The 22,911-nt window shown below is 42.9% G+C and overlaps 1 protein-coding gene across 1 annotated transcript in view; it reads right to left on the bottom strand.

Annotated features, from left to right (window-relative positions):
• Positions 1 to 355: 355 nt before the first annotated feature.
• The window catches only part of SMU1 (SMU1 DNA replication regulator and spliceosomal factor), an 84,040-nt gene continuing 61,484 nt past the window's right edge, over positions 356 to 22,911 (bottom strand). Inside the window, exons 10-12 of the mRNA XM_085641086.1 lie at positions 18,861 to 19,028; positions 14,445 to 14,597; positions 356 to 1,539 (exon numbers count right to left, since the gene is read on the bottom strand). Of these exons, the coding sequence (XP_085497212.1) occupies positions 1,441 to 1,539; positions 14,445 to 14,597; positions 18,861 to 19,028 (420 nt within the window). The 3' untranslated portion in view covers positions 356 to 1,440. The remainder of the gene's footprint in view (positions 1,540 to 14,444; positions 14,598 to 18,860; positions 19,029 to 22,911) is intronic.

Here is a 22,911-nt window from a genome sequence, read left to right as displayed (position 1 = left end):
CAGGAGGGAGAACAAGAGATCACACAGATATGCAAATCATCAAGCTCAAACCTATTTGAGCTCAACAGAAATTAGAATGTAGGTAGTGAAAAGAAACACTGCAAATCAATCACTGTCAACAGGTTCAAATATGCTTGATGGTTTTAGGAGAACAACTAAAACATGAGACACCAATATGCTTCTACTTCTTCAAAGGTCAAGATGACCTTGCTGCCATGATCAACAGACACACATGCCATTTGTACTAGTCCTATGTCAATATTTTAGATATAACTGAATGCTGAAGACGTCATAAAATGAATGAAGCCATATGAGGATGTTATGTTGTAGTAGATAATCTCTTTGTACACAGTGATGCAGTCGGGGTGTACACAATGACATTTATTGCACAAATCGTAAAACAAAATCCTGGAGACTGCAAGAGTTCTTGATGATTGCTCTATTATGTATTTAACTAGTCAACGGTATTAAGCAGTATTTTAATTATTACCAGAACAGAAATAAGTAAGACGGCTGTTAGAATACCATTCGAGATACAGAATGAAGGTGGGGTGCCAAAAGCACTCTGTTGGAACATCCACAAGATATTTACCCCAACACCTCCCAAAAAAGTCATGCCATTGAAAAACATTTTTCAAAAAATGAAATAGAGCAGAAAAATGTAAAGATTTATGGAAATGTTTTATCGACATAGGTAACATAGTAGGCAAGAGCTCAAGGTAGGGGTTGAGCAATTTCACATTTATGGAACCAATGAAAATAAAAGTAAGCAAACCGAGAAGGTCCAGCTAGTAATTATGTAATAGTCTACATTTCAACTAGAAGGACACGCAGGTTAAAAGCTTTGAAACCAATCACTTAACTCTGGTAGATATACCTTCAACCTTTTACTGGTTAACTGGGACTTACTGAATTGTAACAATGATCAGTGCAAAATATACTGAGATGCTGAGTGTTTAATCGAAATATATCTCACTGCTTTGTGCAGTTGTTCACCCTCTGACCAGGAACTAACCACCTTCTTTCATAAAAAGTAGCACTGGAGCTTTATGCATGGAACATACATTTGGACAGAAACCAATGAAATAGAAAACAAGAGCTCTTTGTCAAACATTTAAGCACAAACAGAAGGGGAATATTCTGCAGCGTGGGGTCTAGTGCCCTGGGTAAGAACAATGCTTTTAGAATGCAGTGATCCTCATCAAAACTAAGCAACCAAAAGCACACACCACTCAGTCTTAATATATTTTGAACCACCTGTTTTTCTTTTACTTAGAAACACGAAGTAATCAAAGTTCATCCAAGGGAGAGTAAAAAAAATGTATATTATACATAGTTCGTCAATGTTGGACCATGGAACTGGCACAAATTGTTTGAAAATCACGACCAAGCCCCAACACAATTGGTTCTTCCACTCTTCCCAATGGGAATGCAGGCCATTTATGGTTTCCAAAGCTTCAAAAGTCCATCTTCACTATATGTGCCGATCAGATTTTGATGCGGGTGATGTGCAATGCCAATTACATCTTTTTCATGAACCTGCAACAAAGAAAAACAGAAGGCCAAGCTTAGAACTGCTTACACAAATAACTAAGGGTATTTAGGTGGCTTAAGATCAACTTATCTTTCTTCACAAATGGTTTTAAAGATGCAGAAATGGGTTGAGAAATTACTGTGTACATCAGATGCCCATTAAACTTCTTACGTTAGTGGCAATTACTGCTTTTATGTGGGTGGAAGTAAACGTAAGTAAAACAAATAGCAACAATTCAACATTAGTGGGTGTGTAGCGGTGGCATAGTAGCAGAGAAAGGTGGATATGGGAATGGTGGTAGAAGGAGGGATTGTCAGCAGTAAGGTGAACCAGGCATTTGCCATTGGAAATAGACAGACCTGACCATACAAGCAGTGGAAATTAAAATTCAACTTGATTTCATAGATGGATGGAGCTAATGTGGAGGCACTTTGCAGAACCAAGAAATTGTGAGTGCACAAGAAGGGTAAAAAGCGACAACTGCAATGTACGTCAGGATACAAGAGTGAAGGTTGTTAAGGAAATGGCCAAACGGAGGAAAGAAAATAGACTTTACTGGTAGGTTGATGGTAAGTAAGGCATTTCTGAACAGGGGCACACAGTTCTAAATTAGGGTTTTTTTGAGAAAAGAAGGATATGGAACATCTGCTGGAGCAGGAGGAGGAGGACAGTATAGCTGAGGAATAAGGATCTGAAACTGGCGACAAAGTCTTAAAGCACAAATGTCTCGCTGCAAATACACACATTGAATCATTACTGTTCTAATGACACAGTAAAGGACCCCTCTTCAGACTCACAGCAACTTATGAAGATAAGATCCAGTAGTTAATCACTTTCACTTTCCTGGACACATACTGCTGACCTTTTGAATTTTGTCCACATTTGTGTGCATTCTTGGCACAGAAATAGCAGCTGACCGTGGTGGATGAAGTTTCAGAACTATTCTCGTCCACCTTCATAGGGCTGCTGCACATTAGCAGGCTGTGGATAAGTCTAGTGCTGATTAGGAAGACTTTGTGAATGAAGGTTCTCCCTTTCTATTTTGCATCTTTAACAAGAACCACATTTCAACACAAGCCATCACAATTCGTGAATAACTGTAAAAATTGACCGTTTAGCATTTAGCGATCTTTAACTACTAACCTCAAAAGCAGCAATCCCATTTAACAGATCATGGTGCATATACATACAAAAACACACACACCAAATAGGAAGCATGAACATCTTTGTCCGCACTGTTAGCAAATGCTATGCTACCGGGCACTCTGTAGGTAAAAACAAGGTAACACATCCAAGTAACAACAACAGAACGTAAACTCTCCACAGTCACCCGAGACACAATAATTTCCTCTGCGACTAACAGAGCTATACATGTGTCAGTGGATTACGAATAACATCATATATAAGAAATTAGTTATATTTACCTAACAATAGTTTTGAATGGTGAGACTATTCTAGATTCACATGACGATTATTTGTTCATCAAGTGGTTAGGTTTGAATTCTTTCTACAAGTGGTATTCTTGAGATATGTTTTCTTCAAATTATTTTGTGTGTGGTATATGCTCTGATATCGATCAACAATAAACTCTCATTTTGTCTGCACCCTACCCCTTATCTGTGGAGGTGAAAGGGCCATATATGAATTTAGGCCAGTCTCAAACTCCGAAACTATAGTAACAGGTAAGTGATTCATTTTTTTTGTAGTGTAAACAGATTTTAGATTCACATGTTGTTATCAATTATGCAGCATCATTTCTCCGCCTAAGATGTAAAGTATGAGAAGTATAAAAAAAAAGTATAACACAGTTTGTTCCACTTCCTTCTTTGTCAGAGAATCTACATGATAATGTTTTTTAAAAGTATATAATGACGACCAAATTGCTTAGAACAAATATCAAAGATGGCTAACTGTTGCAAAGTGACCCCTTTTAGGGCAGTTCAGTTCCCAGTGTATGTGCTCTGTCGCTTAAAACATGTTGAAATTGGCTTAATACCGAATTGGCACTTTCAAAATTCTTAAATGGCCATAGTGCATGAATATACCTCTGGGATGGACAGTTAAATGCCACTGTGGACTGCAGCACATACTGTGCCATCCACTGCAGTGGCAGTAAAAACACGGCTTCAGGCTTACAGTATGTAGCCTGACAACAGCAGCGTGAACCCTGCTGCCAGGACCTGTCAAAATCACCCAAATAACAGGTCCTCTCACTTGGTGGAAGGGCAGATCTGACCTTCAGGAGCACAGGGTCCTCTTCCTGGGGAGGTGCTGCATCGTGTTGGCAACTCGGGAGACCAGACTTGTGTTTTGATGCCTGTGGGCTGCACGTGATTGTCGAGACTTTGTGCAGCAGGCAAGGTTTGGTGCCAAAAGTCCACAGCAATTCTTCATTTCTCGCTCTTCCTTGCGGCTCTGAGTCCTCTTCTTTATCCAACAAATCTAAGTTCCTGGTGTCAGGGGTGCCATCTAAATACTCAATTTAGGGGTGTTACGGGGAGTGACAGGTAGTAACCATTGGTTTACATCTTTTATGTGTGAAGTGGGCATAACCCTGACCCACACAGATTAATTCTGCCAAAATTCAGATGGTGGAGTTCTAAAAATTGTGCCCACATCAGGTAGCCCACCTTAGGGGTGGAATTAGCCTGAGAGGGGGACACACCTCCTAACTAGCTATTTTTCCCACCTGAACTAGTGCAAATTGGGCAAGGGGTGAAATTTACTCTGTCTGGGGAAGCCTTGGGTCGCATATCTAAGGCGACAGAGGCCTTTGAAACCTCCTGCCTCCATATGCGGATCACTTAGCCCTCCCGCTTGGAGGAGGTGACAACACTTCTGGTCAGAGTAAGCACTGTTCCTGCCCTCGTTTTGTGGTGGCAGGCTCGTCTACACCAGTCCATCAGCACACCAGTAGTCGGTAGGTTTTCAGGGGGCACCTCTAAAGTAACCTCTGGGTGCATGTATTAATAAATTCATCACTGAAATCGGTGTCAGTTTATTACTGCAGGATGTTGGATACCAAACTTCTCTAGTTTCAGTGAAGCCATCATGTAGCTAGGGAACTCGTTTTAACCCTTGCCCAGCATGTACTTAAAATGTCTTCCCTGCTCCCTTGCAATATCTAAGAATCGACTAAGACATCATGCAGATATTTCCACACATGCAGTATAGTGCACCCTGCCTTAGGGCTGATAGGCATGCTGCAGGAGTGGCTTACCTATACTGCATACAGTGTCTGTAGGCATGGCACCCAGAAGGTGTGCCATGTAGGTTCTTCAATTTTCTCTGCACCAGGACATGCCGCCTGCAATGGCAGTTTGCATATTCGTGCTGAGAGGTCCTTTAGGGTGCCATAAAATATGCTGCAGCCCTTAGGGACCCTCTTTAGCCACCCTCTTTAGCCACATTGCCCTAGGTACCAGGGTACCATTTACTAGAGACTTACAGGGGGGGGCTAAAGATATTGCTCATTGGGGAAACAATTGTACAGTTTAGGGAAAGGGGTTCAGGCACTGGGGACCTGAATTACAGGAGCACAGTGCACTTCTGTCAAAATTACATTAGATACTAGGAACAAAGTGGTAGTGACCATGTCAAAAATGGGCACTTTCCTACAATAAGCACATCTTGCTGCCTACATGATAGGATGCATAATATTTAGACGGAGGAAACGTGTGACATTAGAAATGGCATGTTCAGCCACTGACTAGGCCCAAAACGACATTGTCCCTACTCATGCTGTAACCGGTACATAGGAAAAGTCGAAGCATTGATTATATGCTGAAATCTGTAACTATTGACCTGAACTAGCTATAGACTGCAGTCAACTACTCGTTTTATATTTAATAAAAGATCGAATCTAATGGTGAGGGTGGATTTTTAATATATTTTAAATGTAACTTTTAGAAATTTACCTTTACCCTGACTGAAGTTGCGGAAGGCCTAATTGGCATTAGCTCTCCAGTAACTGTCTAGCCTGTTCTTGGCCTGAATGAGTTATGAAAACTGTTCCCACAGCGGAGACAATGGCCTCGGAGTGGAGGAGTGTTTTCTTCCCTGGGCAGGATAAACAGCTAGGGTGGGCCCAGGGACTTAATTTACTTTAAAGTGGCCCGGCCTGTCATACGGAAATCTTAGGTGACACCTGAAAAGCCCTAGCTATTGCCCACCTAGTCAGGCTGACATCAACATCAGTGGTGGAAAAAGCCACCCCAGTACCAATTTTTAGTGACCGCAGATGAGGCCCTCAGTACTTCAGTAAAAAAACGAGTACTCCGCCTTCATTAACATGACAGCAGCTACAATTTCAGCAGTGTCCCGCCCAAGGAGATTTGTCTTCTCAAAAAGGGACGAAGTCCCTTTCTGCATTGGGACCTATAAACTTTTTCAAACTTTATGACTTCCAGACTTACACCAGGACCAATCCACTTGTATCTGTCTAGGGCTCCATCACAGTTAGCCTAAAATGCCCTTAGGTCCTGGTCTACCTCTTTCATGGACTATCACTGGCGCCTAGTGTTTTCTAGCGATATTTTCACTTAAACCTTTAAAATTCATATACCGGGTTCCCTTATCAGATCTTTGTTGTATTATTTTTATTGTAGTCATTAGATGTATCTCTTTATTTTAAAATTGCTTGTGGAGTTTTATTATGTTTTGTGTGACTTTTTTTTTTTTTTTTTTACTGTGCATGCACTGTTGAAATACTTTGCCAGACTGCCTCGTGTCACCTTACTAGGAAATCAGCACAGGTTATTTAATTTAATTTCTGTGATTCTGTGACATCAAGCAGTGGGTGGCTGTTGCAGTAACCACGACCCAATAACATTTTGCATGGCTTTTGATGCAACTTTGACTGAAGTGTACTGGGGCTGTGCTGTCCTGGTTCCCAGTGTTCTTTTCCTAAAACTGTTCCACAATTGTTCCTTCGGGCCCTCTGTAGGTCCCCAGTAAATGGTACTGGAGTACTTAGAGCATGGGGACTGAAGCGGGTCACCTAGGGACCCCTCACCAAGTCCAAGCAAATAGTCACTGCAGCATGCCTGGCCTGGTGCAGACAAAACGACAAAGTCGACATGGCTTACTGTCTGTTTGCCTTGCCAATTAGCACGGTCTATGGTATAGGTAAGTCACCTCTCTAGCAGGCCTCACAGCGCTAAGGCAGGGTGCATTATACCACAGTGTGGGCATATCTGCCTGAGCAGATATGCCTTTACAATATCCAAGTCGATTCTTAGATACTGTAAGTGCCAGGGAAGCCATAAAGAGTAAATTGGCTACAAATTCAACGACTCGAGTTCCGTGCACCATGATGGCTTTTCTGAACCCAGGAGTGTTTTGCACCAAACTACTCCTCTCAATAAACCCACACTGATGCTAGTGTGGGACTTATTGAACCATGTACCAAGAGGGCACCTCAGAGGTGCCCGCTGAAAACGTACCAACCGTGGTGTGGGCACAGACGAACTGTAGGCAGCCGGCCACCCCCAGACATGTTTCTGGACCCCTGAGTCGAGAGACTCTGCTTTCAGGGACCAGAAACAATGCACACCCTGGGCGGAGGTGTCCATTGTTTCTGGACCCCTGAGTCGAGAGACTCTGCTTTCAGGGACCAGAAACAATGCACACCCCGGGCGGAGGTGTCACACCTCCTCTCCCAGGATAGGCACAGTGCTCGAGAGGGAAGCTTCAAAGGCCTGCCACTTTTGTAATGGGACTCCCAGAGTCCTCTGCTAGCAAGTAATGGGACTCCCAGCGTCCTCTGCTAGCAGCAGATGGCAGCCCCTAGTTTACATCCCCACTTTGGGCAGGAAAACAGACAGGAAAACTTAGAAGAATAGGAGGTGTGCCCACCTCTGCCAACTCCACCCCTGAGGAGGGGGAGGTGAGGTGAAGAACATTTTTCGGTCCCCGCCATGTTGAAGATCTCCTCCAGTCAAAGCTAGGTCTATACCCCCTCCCACAGGAGGGTGGCATAATTGAGGGTATAGTCATCCCAGGTTAGGTGCCCATTGGCCTTACCTATTACTACTCTAAAACCCCTCTACATTTAGTATTAAGGTGGCTCCCTGACACCTGGAAACTAGTTCCCTGCTGACCTAAGAAAAAGGACGAAGAAAATGCTGTGCAGCGAAGCTTCAAGACGAATACTGACTTGGCCCCAGCCCTACCGGCCTGTCTCCAGCTTCAAAGACCCTGCAAAGATGACGATGCCTGTCCTGCAGCCGGAGACTGCTAGAACCAGAGGAAGACTGCCTGCCCTTCGACAAGGACCAGAGACTCCCGAGGTCAGAAGCTCTGTCGCCAAGAAATCTACACAAAGGACTCAGGTGCCCTCCGGAACCACAAGTCCTGACCACTCTGCACCCGACACCTCAGTCTTGAGTCCAGGTGGCTACTGACCGCACCCGGCTCTGGTAAGAAGAATCTGACGTCTAAAGGCACCCCTGCACCGGAAGCCCTGGGTCTTGGTGAGCTGAGCCAATGGTGCCCCTACGACCGCCTACATCTCTACTTACCTCTGCTGTCGTTGGTCTCCCACCTGCAACCTCCGGTGCGATGCCCGCAGCCTGTTTGTCCGAAACAATTTCTCCATTGAAAAGCATTTGGCGCCAGACTTGAACAAAGCTTTATTTTATAAAATTGGTGCAGATCTCCTTTTTGAGTCGTACATCAATTATTGGTTATTTGTGTGCAATAAATGTCTTACACTCCTCTGTGTTGGGCTTGAGGCTGCTCGCCCACACTACCACTGACAGAGCAATTTAGGTTTACACTGAGCCCTGTACACTTCTGGGGGAATCTCTGGACTCTGTGCACGGTTATAAGTATACCAAATAAAGAGAGTCGGCTTCCTACAGTGGCCATATTTTATGAGGTGGACACTTGTTCACCCGAAACATTAATTTACTTTACTACAAGAATATTTCAAATGTTTGCTGAAGATCCCCCTTTTTCCTTCCAGAATGTGTTCTTAGTATTATCAATGTCTGTCCTGCAGGAGGTTAAAATATTTTAATTGTCTTCACAATCCATCTAACAATTGTTGCTTTAGTAAGTGCTCACCCCTTAAATGTGGCATGTTTGACATACACCTGCTGCATTGGTTTAAACTCCTTTGTCTCCAGGTAATACATTACTGTCTCCTAACATTCAGTGTGTTCAGGAATTATGCCTGGTGGAAGAAAAACTGCACCTGAATTGTTTGATTGAAGTAAAAAAGTTGCACTACCTTAGGCATTAACTCTGGGTTTGTCATCATCACAACCCGACCTTTCCAGATCTGTAAGTCTGCCTTTTGGACAGCTACAGCTTATATTTCATGTATTGTAGGCATGAGAAAATTACACCCAAGATTGCATTCTTGATTACATGGTGTTTCAATACAAGTTTGTGTATTTGTTTAAACAATGGTAGCTGGAGCCTACCAAAAACTGCATTTAAGTTCTATCATGGTAATGGTAATCTGAATTGTGAATCCATGCTTTTTACCGGTTTAAAAAAACATATTTAGTTATTGGATTGTTCAATAATGATTAAACTTCTTTAATCACTGGTTTTGCCTATCCTGCAACAGCAGGTACACAGACTCTCAGCAATGTATTACTAAACTGACTATCCAACAAATGCCTAGGGTATCGGACACTCATTCTTTCGTCAGGTTGATATGCTTTGAATCCCTTATTATTCCACCAAGAAGCAAACTATTTCTAATTTGCAGCATCTGCCTCTTTTTAATATCTCCATATATCCTGTAGGTAAATTCAAGCGTCCAAACTTTAAGACTTGGAGCTTTGGTTCAGGATAATATGTTTGTCCGTTTTTCAAGGCAAGTAGATGTGACATATCTTCTGATGTTAATACCACAGACGTGTAAGAAACTGTGGTGTAGTCTATGTAATTTAATTACTCGTGACCTATGGTATTTTGTTCTGCACTAAAGGAGTAAGTGGTATATGGGCAAATGCATACGCAATGATCTCTAATAGGATAGGAGATGGGGTATCTGGCGGCAAAGTATTGGTATTTTGTGTTTCGTCCAAAGCAAATACTTATGGGTAGCTTTTCCTACACAGTGAATATATGTTCTACTAAGGGCTGGCGTAATTCCCACTCATGGACCACACCTGCACTTCTGCTTAATGTTCCTAACATTGCATTTTGTTCTCTCAAGTGATATGCCAACAGTTGAACACTTTTGAATTACCTAGAGGTGAATATTTTACCCTCCTCTGTTCACAAAACATCATCGTTTTGGTGCTGTATGTGAGGATTGTTGTATTTCCCCCTGTGTAGGCCGTTGGAATGCATTCAATACCAGTACAGAGGAGTTGGCCTAACAGCTAGGGCACTCGACCTCGGACATGGGGAACTGGGTTCGAGCCTCGGTATTGACGCCGAATATCTTGTGATTCTGGGCAAATCACTTAATCTCCCCGTGCCTAACAAAGAATGAATGTGTGTCCTCATGTAACGTAGCTGGTGCTATGTTAAGCCCTCTGATACCGGATTGGATTTGGGTCAAGTTCGCGCTATATAAAACTCTGCATAAAAAAAAAAAGAAAGTACAATTATTCTTAACTGCTTACTTGGAGGCATATCAGACTATTTAGGTGTGCCACCCTACCCCTGTGAGGCATTTGTTATTATTAGTGGGACTGGTTCCTTGACTGATCTACCCTTTGTCAATTGTTTTTACTACTTTAGAACTATTGCAACCTTGTGTGAGACAAAACCTTCAATCTCCTGGTAACTATGTTCACTGGTTTGAAAGTCAGTCATTGACAAGTATCGTGTAGTTTGCACGGGGTAAACTAGACCATACACATCATTCTCAAAAATGTAATTACATTCCTCATCATCGGAGACAACCTTCTATTAGATTGAAACACCTGTATTATTTTTGGGGGGATGGTACAGCAATTGCCCTGCGTCGATCTCAGCTCCCCCCCAAATAAAAAATTCTGTTCGGCTTTTGGGGATTATTCATCCAAGTTTCCTGTGAACCCCACTGGTTAAAGAAAAGGAATTACTGCACTTATGCTGTTCAGGCATTGTTGGACCAAATTTCCATTTCCCAACCAGTTGTCAAAATATTAGCTGGCTTGCCAACTTAGATCTACAGCCACAAAAAATAAGCATTTTGTTTACAGCCTTGGTCAAGATTTTATTTCAAACGGCAGTACTTTAAAATGATAATGTAGCCTCTCCCCGCCCACCCTCCTAACAAACCATAGATATTTTGAAAGTTTTGGGTGCATGAGAATGTGGACATCAGCATCTTTGAGATCTCTTTTAGCGAAGACATTCTTTTCCAGCACTGATATGACGCCTTAAATATTGCTATTTTGAATTTTACAGTCTTAAATAAAGTATTTGGGTTAATTTTTAAAAGTGACTCTAATGCTCCATTTAGAAACAAGCTTTGACCTTTAAGAAGGAAAGGAAGGTGGTCTGATTTCACCTTGGAATGCTTCTGCTTTATACCTGATGGTGGCTATAGCAGTTCCAAGCAAAACCTATTCTTAGTCACAGAACCCATTTATCTGAGGTAACAGTTTCCTGCAGGTGGGAATAATCCCTCATTCTCTCTCTCCCAACCTGCTGTTAGGTGAGGTGCACAAGTGAGTAAAAATGTTCTGTCTGTCTTTAGGAATGGTAAAGCAGGTTGCTAAGATGAGGTTGGTTGATGTCCCTCAAGGAATGAAAAGTGTGTCCTTGTTGCTGGGAATGCAACGGTCTCTGCAGGGGTCTCTTTGGGTTAGGTACATTCTGCAATATATGTTCTCTCTTTAAGACTCCCTTGGCTCTTGCTTTTTTACTGTCTCTTTAAATCAGCTCACGGGACACATCAAGAGGATGTCCAAACAGTGGTCATCCATTTAGAGGTGTGTCAATTATATGTGCCTCTAGCTTAACACCAGACACATTAATACAGGTCTCCTCTTGCCCAGTACTTAAATGAGTGTATGAGATGATTACCACCATTCACTGTGTACACCCCCGTCCCGGAGTAATTGCTTGAGTATGTTCTTCAGGGAGGAATTGCATGCCAACTTCTAGGTCTTCTGAAGAGCAACATAGACTGGTATTCACCACTGTGTAGCTGTCGTCTCATATCAGTTACCTGCCTTTTCCTTTCCTTAGCTGGAAGAGGACCAATAAGAGCGGCTGGATTCTGTAATCCACACTAGCAGGAAACAACTTGTACCCAATTCTCTTAAACATGGCAAGTTTTTTTAACTCTCTGTTAATGGTGCTGGACAACATTGGTAAAAACAAACTTTTTTTTCTTCTGTATTTGGTGTCATGTTTACAATAGAAAGCATGATTCTTTCCCACCTGAATACTCTGTTCGCTGATTGCCTAAGCATAACATAGTATTCAGATTTATCTGCTGGAGTTGATGATTTAGTTGGGTAATTCTCTACCTGAGGAGCCTCTAAAGCTTCCCAAATATATTGTTTATACTCAACATCCACCTGTGTTACATTCTCCTGCCCTTCAGCGTCATGCTTCCTATAGTACTCTTGAGACTCATTCTCTGGTCTGGTAGGTGAATTTTGTGGTGATGGGCTGGGTGTTGCTACCATTTGCGCAACATTTACTGATTCTACCTTTCCTCTCTGTCTCTGACGTCCAGTCTTCTGTACAACAGAGTAAGATCTCAAAGCTTCTTCAAAGGTTTACGGTTTCTGAAGCAACATGTGATTTTCAACATCAATTTATATAAAGTTATCAGGCAGTTTTGTCAACCATGTGTAAAGATGCCTCTCAACTTTAAGTCGCAGCCTTTTTTTTTTTTTTACAGTCTTGCTGATGTCTTCTTTTAACACTGAAGCTGTCTTGCCTTCGTCATTGGTAAATGTATAACTTTTCTTTGTTTTTTTTAGTAGTCAACGTTTTCAGTGTCAATAGTGTTATTTTGTCTTACTGGTCTGTTTTGTAGTCTGAAGATTGGTTTCAAGAAGAACTGCCTCCTTAGATGTTTGCCTTTGAAATTAATATTGGTCATGAAAGATCTGCGTGAACTGAGGTTGATAAGGATCACATTTCCCAGATCTTCAGTCTCCAAATCAAATAATGAGAATATTTCCCATGTGCTTCTTTCTTCCCTTCGACATCGGAGGCATGTGTGAGCTAAGCTCCAGATCCAACAAAGTCTGCTTCACAGCATGAACTTCATGACTTTGGACTTGTACCTTTGAGCAAAGCCATGATGAATTCTAAGTTCTGGTTCATTCATTATCATTGATTTTGGTTTAAGAGGTGTACAAGGAACACATCCTTTGTCATTGCCACAGAAAGACAGGCAGAGATACCACAAGTCAGACTTGTCCTTTGATGCAAACTTTCTTGGCAATAGGAATACAAGCCAAAATCTTGAAGACTAGATTGAAAAAACAGAGACAATGACTCATCCATTTACAGTAACTTCCACATCTGCCATGTATGTCAAGGACCTCACAATACTTTTCGAATCACTGATCTATGATGTGTCTTTCATGAGTGTTGTTATGTTTACGAACTCAATAGCTACAATCTTGCAGTGCCAATCTTCCAGAATTACACATACAGACAAATAATCACCTATGCTCCTCCTCACTCGGAACCCACCAGTGCAAAGACAAATGTAAAATTTCAAGACTTACTATGGGTACTCCCAATCATTTCCTCGTGGGGCCGCAAACTACTGTCTCTGGTATGCCTTAGGGTCGCACCAATGCCAGCAATGCAAAGGTCAGGGTGATGAAAGGTGGGCGTAGGGGGACGGGAAGTAGATGCATGGTGTGGACAACAAACCAAACATTCACACGACTCCTGTCTGCCACCAACACTTTATTCTCATGCGCACCAAGAATTAAAGTTAAAGCATTAACTTCTAATGTAAAACGAGAGAGGAAAAGAGATACTCATCTGTTGGCTGAATTTTAAAATGGGAAACCAGAAGACCTGGTATCAGTCCTGGCTTCCCCACTTGACGAAATTGTGTGATCCTAGACAACTGTTTAATTTCACTTTGCCGCCTATTTCTTCATTACCACATATGCGAGCCCCTAAAGATATACGAGTTTAGGATATGTGCTGTACAAAACCTTCTCTTGTGTTTTATTTATTAACTATAATGTTGTTCCAATTCTATAACAATCAAGGCTACACACAAGGTGCACCTAACAAATGACTTGCCTCTTGGTTCACAATGGCATTGTTTTCAGAATGGGGGCAGCATGAATGTTTCCAAGATCATGTTTGAAAACTATCACTGCTATTAAATGCTTCTCAATGCAGTGATATAATCTGATCTAATAAGCTAAAATGCCCATGCATGTTAATAAAATACATTATTTTGGAGTTTGCAGACAGTTTATAATGTTTTTACATGTTTAGTGCAAGATGTCTTTAAAACTAAAGGTGTTCCTAAAGATAAGTTGTCTAGGACACCTTCTTTTCTTCTTTACTGTTAGTTAAGTTAATGTGTAAATAAAGTAGGTCTGTTTGTTTCACAGCTTTCTGGATGTTCCTGCTCTGTTAAGTGAACAGCAGCTCAGTTATGCTGTTCACCAGGGGCTGCAATTAACGGTCAGGAGGGCCGCATGCGGCCCCCGAGCCATATTTTGAGTATCCCTGCACTAGATGATAGAATAATGCAGAACGAGGGAATGTTTTTAAACATTAGCTATAATAAAAAGTAATTAAACAAGTAATTGAGTTTACTCATCCTTTGTAGATATAGTATGATCTTATCACACAACATCATAAGCAAATGTCTTCCTAAGAAAGGCATACCAACAATATCTGATGCAGTTATTGGCTTCAGTGCAGCCAAACAGATTTCAGCATTTCCTGCACCTGGATGAAACAAGAAATTAAGTGCTTCTTTACAGTCAATCTGCCCTGGTTTGCTTACCGTCAAGGTTCGTTCCAGCTTGCCGGTGACTGTACTGAAGCAGTACAGCACAAAGTCTTCACCTACACAGTAGATCCATTCTCCACGCGGCGACAGGGTGCAGCACACAAAATCACCACCTTCCCTCTTACCAGAGCTAAAGCTCCTCACAATCTGAAAGAGACACACTATATTAATGTACACATAAGAACAAACAGAGTGGCTTCTTTCTGCATACAGAAACATTAGCATCAAGGAGTGCATTTAGTGAGTTTTCCAAATCATGCACAGGGTGAACAAGAATCCCCCTTTGGTGGTGTACAGTTTAATATGGGAGAAGCATGCACAAATTCAGATAACATTTCTTGAGAATTTTGACATCACACATTAGCAGCCAGATATGGAATTGTGGCTACAATGAGTAGTCTGTCAGAAGAATATAATAACAGTACAAATAAGACACATATGGAAGGCTTACAAACTACTTGAAACAAACATCATATTCATATATTTTGATAATTTGCAAAGCTATGATTAAAATAAACATTTGTCTAGCCATTTATGTCTACAAAAAGCGTGTTTCTAAAACACAAATCTATCACCCTCTTCCCGTGCAGGCTTGGTTTCTGACCTCCTGAGAGAAAAGGCTCTCACCCTTGGGGGTCAGACACTAGTTTCTGGTGGTAGGCTGGCAGAAAGTAATCAGCCAACACACCAGAGGTTAGTAGAAACTCAGGGGTCCCCACCAACGTGCCCTCTGGGTGCATATATCAATAAATCTACCACTGGAATCAGTGTGGGTATATTAATACGAGATTTTTGAAACCAAACATCCCTATTTTCAGTGAAGCCATCATGTAGCTGGGGAACTCGTTTTCACCAGTGTCCAGCAATTGTTTTAAAATGGTTTCCCTGTTCACTTGCAATATCTAGAAATAGAACTAGACATCACAGGGGCAAGTCTGCTCCTGCAGATATATCCTCACATAAAATATAATGCACCCGGCATTAGGGTTCAAAGGCCTGCTGTAGGAGTGACTTACATATATTAGATGCAGTGACTTTGGCAAAACACATGGGAGTGTGTCATGTTGTGGTTTCACTCATCGTTTGCACCATGTCATGCAGCGTGCAATGGCAGTCTGTGTGGAATTGGTATGTGGGTCCCTTAGGCTGGCATAAGATGTGCTGCAGCCCTTAGGGTCCCTCTTTAGTTCCCATGCCATGGATATCTGGTGTACCGTTTACTAGGGACTTATAGGAATGCTGAGGTCCTCAGCCATTTGTAGCACAATTCGACTTTACCTTGTTTTAGGGAAGTAACACTAGTACGGAGGTCTGGTTAGCAGGCATCAGTGCATCGTCAGTCAAAAATCAGCATCTAGTAGACTAAAAGGGTGTGTGTGTGGAGGGAGGGTGGGGGTGATAACTGGAACAAAAACCCATTTTCCTACAGAAATGCTTTCCACTCTTGGAAGAATTAGTTGATCCAGCTCCCCTACTTTTTTGTGTCTATGGGGGGTGCGGGCAGTGGCAAATCACTTGCTCTCTGGCTCTGACCCTCATGGGGGCAGTTCTTCTTCCTCTGACCCTCCTTTGAATTGACTGTCTTTGCGTAATGAGAAATTGTCAGTGTCTTGGTGCACTCTGAGTGTTCATCCATGGCATGAGGGTAAGATTAGATGCAGTGGGGTGTGACCCCATTATTTGTGGCTGCTCTCTTCCTTGGTGTAAAAAAAACCAATCCAGACAAGCTACTCTGCTGGGACAGAGGCTCTTTAGATATCTTTGCAGTGCTGTTCTGCCATGCACAGTTGTTTTGTCTTCTAGTGGATTCGATAATCAGCAAGCCAACTGGGGAGAACCACTTTTTAATTAGAGAGGTTAGATAGCAGAGACTCGCTTTTTAAAAAGAGGGTACACCAAAAGTGTAAGCTTAAACATAGTGAAGGTGGCTACTACTCCTCATCTCATATGAGCGGAATGGATATGGCAGGATGATTCTAGTTTAGTGATGTAGGTTTTCTTACCTACATGTGAGGAGACTGCTTACTTGCTCTCCCAAATAAAAGTACATCCAGTCTGACATAACTGGTGTCCTCTGCCTATTGGTGGCTTGTGTGCTATGTCTTTTTGAGAGAATGGTTCACTGTAGATTGCAGTTCTTGTTGTGTGTCCATTTGGGACACTGAATAAGGCTGCATGAGATTATGGCCCAGCTGCAACGTGTCATCTCTGACTGAAGACCTGACAGCCCTCTTATACCATTGTTCAGTCTCCATTCTCCCCTGAACCTGAAAGTATCAAACAGGTCAAGTGACGCTACCCCATCTCTTTCTTTTCCCCTGGTCACTAAAGCTTATCCTTTCTTTCGTTAGTGGCAATATTTTATACAGAGCCAGCATCCTACACCCCTAATGTGTGCCAGTGTGGCATCTGGAAGGCCGAGTGACACGGCATTACCACCATCAATATGAAAGAGCTTGAACAGCAGTTTGGTAGTCACTTTCAGGAAGAAACATTTTGTCATTCTTTAGAAGAAAGAGCTGGTACCAGACAGTCTTTTTGCTTTTGGAACTATGTTCATTGAGGGTGGGGTTGGTGTCCAGGGTGAATCCAAGTGATTCGGCATTTGGTGAAGTCGAAGCTGTCAAGGTTCAGATCATTGGGCCAGGTTTGTATTGTTTTTGGGAATTCTGTCTTGGTTGGGTTGAGCTTACCAGTAATTATGGCAGTGAAAAAGCATCCTGCACCCTCAGCTTCAGGACCACTGATGGGCTGTGTTAAAGGTTAAAGGAGGCAGAGACTCAGAAGATTGCTGGATGATACTGGCAACTGTCTCCCTGAACCTAAGTGGTCCATGTGCCTGACCCCCACCACTTTGAGGTCCATCCCAAGTGGAGAGCTAGCCAGTTGGCTAAGATTTGTTTAATAGCTTACAACTATTTATTGCATTTTTAAAATGAATATTTCTTTACTTTTGAAAAGTTATATCTCTGGTTTCCCTTGATTGGTGTTTTGGTGTCTAAATTAAGATAAAAATACACTGTTTTTATAAATTGGTGTCGGATTTTTATCGTGTTGTTTCTCTTACTCATTAAGTGTTTTAGTACCTCTAAATGATTTCAACTTGTTCCTTTGATTATGCCTGACGGTTCTGTGCCACTGATACCCGGGACTGAGTTAAAGGTCTTCTTAAAGAAACTTAACTGACCTTATAAAGACTGTGACATTATTACATGGTGAGGTCTCACCGTCACATAATAATCCACTTTCCTGCAATTCCCTTATGTCAGTAGTGTCAATTTATTAGATTTCCTGCATCATTTTTTCTTCTTTCCTTACTGTGGGATTTTAACAGTTACTATCAAAATGTGATTTGATTATTAAAATAAAAACACAAAAGTTGCCTGTAGATATGAAAACTGAATAAAAATAAGGTGTCTTCAATCTAAATGTTCAGGGATCAAATTCAGAGGAATAGAAATATTCTAATCTTTATAAATATCTGCCAAAGAAGAAAGCAATTTCTCCTGATAGAGAATGTACTACAAAAACACGGACAGAGCAGAAGTGAGATTTCAACGGAAAGACCACTTCTGCATACACAGAAAAAATGGAGTGGGGACAGGTTCTGGATAGGACACAAGCTTACAAGAAATGTGCCTCAACATGATCTATGTCATTGTAACTATTCATGTCTGAGAATATGGGCATACAGAGGTAATTCATTATCAGCAGGGGAGTATGTAATCCTGCTTTGCATTCTCATGTTCAAAGGTTGATTTGTGTTATGCAGCACTACAAAATAAATGAATAAATAAATAAACAGCCTGCTGAAAGAAGGCTTCATGAAGGCAACTTGGAGTCACAGGCAGACAACATACTGAAAATCCCCATTAACTGCTACCACAAGTCACAGCCCTTAAAACAGAGGGAATTAAATGGGAAAGACAAAAAAAACAATGCTTATTGAAAAACAATATTGGTATCTGGACCAAAAAGCAGAAGAAATGTACCCAAATTCTTGGAACAAGTATAAAACTAGAAAACATCAAAAAGAGGGTTTCTGGAAAGAAATCTAAACCAAAAGAAGGCTCAATGTCATCACCACAAACGTTAAAATGAACCGGAGGCTACTACTATTTTCAGAGTTAGGAACTCTGCCTGAGAAGGCTCTTGTTGTAAAGGGATAGGGTCTGTTTTGTTTGGGCTGAAATTAATATTGTTTTATCATTCATGTTTTCAAGTCAAGGCCAGAATCACCCCGATTGGATGAATTCTAAGGTTATGCATTATGATTACTACCCCAAGATGAAGAAATACATTTTGCAAGGCATTCATGTCCCAACATAGACAAACAAATTACATTCCTAACATTGTTCGGTTCAGTTATCATTCTGTCATCTCAGGCACAGCATATGGTCACTCACGTACCTGTCCCTGCATGTTCATGATAACCACAGTGTTTGACCTGTTACACACAACGAAGTGCTCTGGATTTTTTGGCAACAGCACTACATTGTTAACTGTGATGTCTGTCCCTGCAGTGCTTCCTAGGGATTTGAAGGTGTTGCTGCATTCAGTTGTCTTCATGTTCCAAATCTGTGATGTCAGAAAATAAAAGCAGATCACCAAATTAATTTAGTACATATCTAGATACTTACAAAAGGTCTACGAAATTCAGTGTCTTAAGTTATTTAGATCCTGCCATGTAAATGGAGAGAGGATGATGTTCTAAGCATCGATGGAGTTATGCTGCAGTGAAAAAACGCATTCCTTACCTTTAACTTTAGTATTACTGTGGTGCTATCTCTCATACAATTCAAAGAAATGTTCACCTTTTATAGTCCAACAAGACATTTTGATGGTTCAGTCATCCGTTGGCTGAATTGCTACTACAGGTTCCATGCCTGGTGTAAATAGTAAACATCCAGAGTCTTCAGGGGGCAGATAAGGTGAATCGAAAGTGAACCTATGTTTAGGCATCATGGGTGACAGGGATGGTACACAGTATGCTCTTATTCTATTGAGAGTGGAGTTCATCCTGGCAAGAGGTACATTGCTCACCACACATGCTCCAATAGGGGCCCACTCTATGCGGAGGGATTAAGGGGGACGGACCGGTGTGTCGATATGGAAAAAGTGATTAAGAAAGAGTGTGTCCGACCAAGAAGAGAAACTATTGGGGCCCCTGGTGGATCATCTTGCACCGACTACTATAACTATATTATCTTGCTTACTATGCTTCACACAATCATATTCTGTGTTATATATTAAACATAAATATATACCAGCAAAGTCAGCCACAATTCATGTCTGTTCATGACCTTTGTACTAACTTTTTGGTTTGTTGTAAAATGAAAACTGTCTAAGCGATAGAAACCTCCAATCAAAATCAAAGACCTGCATGCTTCCAGAAATCTTTTGAACGGAGACCCATACCATAACACTGGCCATATGGTCAATGTTAACGAAAACCTAGCACTAAGGTGCTATTAAATAGTTGGGGGTTGTTTCTTATCCCCAGACGTGCAGCAGCAGCCGTTGTGCTATAAACCGTAGTGTTGAAACTATTTACTTGGCTCCACACCAGAAGTTGTCTTGCTGTGTTTCTTCTCCCTATTCTGCAGGTGCAAAGAGAACTGTGAGAGCCTCAAACTCGCTGACCCGCTGGACAAAACAACTATGCACCTGAACTCCCCAGCCTGAGTCCATTGAAACTGATGGTGTCTCTGTGGTACCGAGACCCTCAAGAGCGGAGTCCCCCTTTGGGTTCTGCCAGACTGGTCCCCCTTGCAGTCTTTCTTTGCAGGAACTGTTCCCCCATTGAATTCAACGTGTAGCATTTACTAGGGACTTACGGGGGTACTAAAGTGTGTGCCAATTGTATCACAATTAGACAATTTTTCCTTGTCTTTAGGTACAGAGCACTGCCACCTAGTTAGCAGGGACCCAATGCCCATCAGTCAAAAAACATCAGTACCAGTGGCAAAAAGTGGGGTTGGCCATGACAAAAAGGGGCACTGTCCTACAATGTGGAGTCAGGTAGGGTTGTATCCTTTTCTCAACCCTGTTCTTGTTGTACATTAATGGGGTAGTGGAATGTTTGAACAGAGATGGGTGTGATTCCGCAAAGGTTGGTGGTTAAAGGGTGCCCACATTACTATTTGCTGACTAAACCCTATTGCGCTCAGGGGCTTCAGCAGCTGCTGAACAACTTTCATGCATTTGTGTTGAGTGGGGGCTTGAGCTGAATAGCTTAATGACAAAATGTATGGTATTCAGCCCGCAAAGAAAACAAGCATTTACAATGCAATGGTCTCGGCATTGGTAAAGTTAGAGCTATTGGCATTGCTCATGACATTATTTTTGTTTATGTTTTTGTTTTTAAAACATTTCAAGAAACGGCATTGTTATTTACAATGTCAATAGCTTAATCACTCTCCAATGCGAGACCTAGTGCATTTGCACCCACACACAGATTAAGCTATTGACATTGTAAATAACAATGCCGTTTCTTTACATGTTTTAAAAACATAAACAAAAATAATGTCATGAGCAATTCCAATAGCTCTAACTTTAACAATGCCGAGACCGTTGCATTGTAAATGCTTGTTTTGTTCCTGACATAGGTCAGCTAATAAAAGCTCACAAACTGAAACCAAGTCATCGAGAGCTAACTACAGCAGGAATTGCTGTCTATGTTTCGTATTGGATGTAATGGGCACAAATCACTGGAGAGTGAAAAACTTGACACACATTCATAATCACTAATTAATGCAATAACTTGCAGCCGAAGCACAGCGCCGAGTCGCTGAAGACGGACACAGAAACGATGGGCCTTTCGAAGATGTGGATGGGGTCCAGGTGCGAGACGATGCAGCCTCCGGGCTGGTAATCGTTGATGACGAAGGAGATCAGGTGAGGGAGCAACGCCGGGACACCACCGCCTTTCTCCGAGGCACAGCAGAAAATGCCTCGGAGAAAGGGAGTGTCCTTTTCGGATTGGGGGGGCGTGTTTTGCTGTTGTCTCCTCCCTGAGACTTCTCGCCAAAAACACGCCCCCCGATCTGAAAAGGACGGGGCAGGATTAGAGTGACGGGACCTCTTCTCCAATGGCTGGCAAGCATTTACTAGGCCAGCCAATGGAGAACAGGGAAGAAGAGGGGCGGCTTCAAGCCCCTCTTCTCCCAAGTCATTATGTCTCGCGAGCGAGACTGCGCAAGCGCAGCCATCGCTAGCCGAGACCTAAAAAATCCTCTTCTACGGGATCATTACAATCCAGGGCCATGTTCTCCCCCCTGTCCCCTCCACTGTGGTGCCCATAGTGCCTTGTGGTCTTCTGCATGAGGGTCTCTAGCATGGCCCTTCACAGACACATACATCACTCGTCCACATGCCCCCTCCCACCCAGCATGTACCAGGACACCTTCGCATTGGGCACCCCCACAAAGGTCTCCTCTCCCCTGAGGTCTAGACAGGTTCATTCCCCGGTCTCCTCTCCCCAGTTTGCATTACAAGACACAACGCTTTAAGGAGTGACATCCTCATCCATCCCAACTAGTCGTCCTGCAAGGGCGGAGACAGGAGGTTAAAGAGCGATGGTCTGCAGGGGGTCCAGACTCACCAGTGAGGCTGAGGCAACTGTCAGACACCGTCGCGCCGGATCACGGCTGTTTTGTGATGGGCAAAGCCCGAGCTGGTGACAATCCCACTCTTCGCTGGGCCCCCGGGAGAGGGGACGACCCCCCCACCAGGGCACTCCTTCAACATCCCTGGTCTACCCAGAACTCTCCCCCCAGACCCCTCACCTCCGCACTGGTCTTTCGCCCCCTTACCTGTAGGCTAAGGTGGTGCACGCGCCCCCACGCACCGCTCAGCAGCAGGCACAGGAGGAGGCCCCCGAGGAGAGTCCCGCAGCCCCGGCCACCGCTCACAGCCCCACTCGCCATCTTTCGTGCAGCGGCAGCGCGGCTCACTTCCGGGATCAGCTGGTAAGGGGGTCACGAGGCAAACGGAAGCGTACGCTCGCTGCGCTGACAGGTCCCGCCCTCAGATCTGGACCGCGTCCTGTCATTAATAAACTGGCGGCGGAGAGTTTATGGACTTCCAACATGGCCGCTGTCTGCACCTCGAGCGTCAGTCAGCGGGTAAACCAGAGCTAAGGGATAAAGCATTACATTTTAAAGATATGTTCGCCTAGCCCTAACATGGCCGTCGCCCACAAGACCTTACCTGCTCCGCTGCCTATGAGTATTTTTGTGATTCGCCCCCTTCTTTCCAAACTCATATATATGACTTCTAGAAAAGTGTGATGAGGCAGGGTTCAACTTGCAGCCGAAGCACAGCGCCGAGTCGCTGAAGACGGACACATTGATGACGAAGGAGATCAGGTGAGGGAGCAACGCCGGGACACCACCGCCTTTCTCCGAGGCATTTTCTGCTGTGCCTCGGAGAAAGGCGGTGGTGTCCCGGCGTTGCTCCC

This window comes from Triturus cristatus, chromosome 2_2 (genome assembly GCF_964204655.1).
Source record: "Triturus cristatus chromosome 2_2, aTriCri1.1, whole genome shotgun sequence".
Taxonomy (NCBI): Eukaryota; Metazoa; Chordata; class Amphibia; order Caudata; family Salamandridae; genus Triturus; species Triturus cristatus.
Note: the sequence above shows the minus strand (reverse complement) of the source record. Positions and strands in the feature narration are given on the sequence as shown.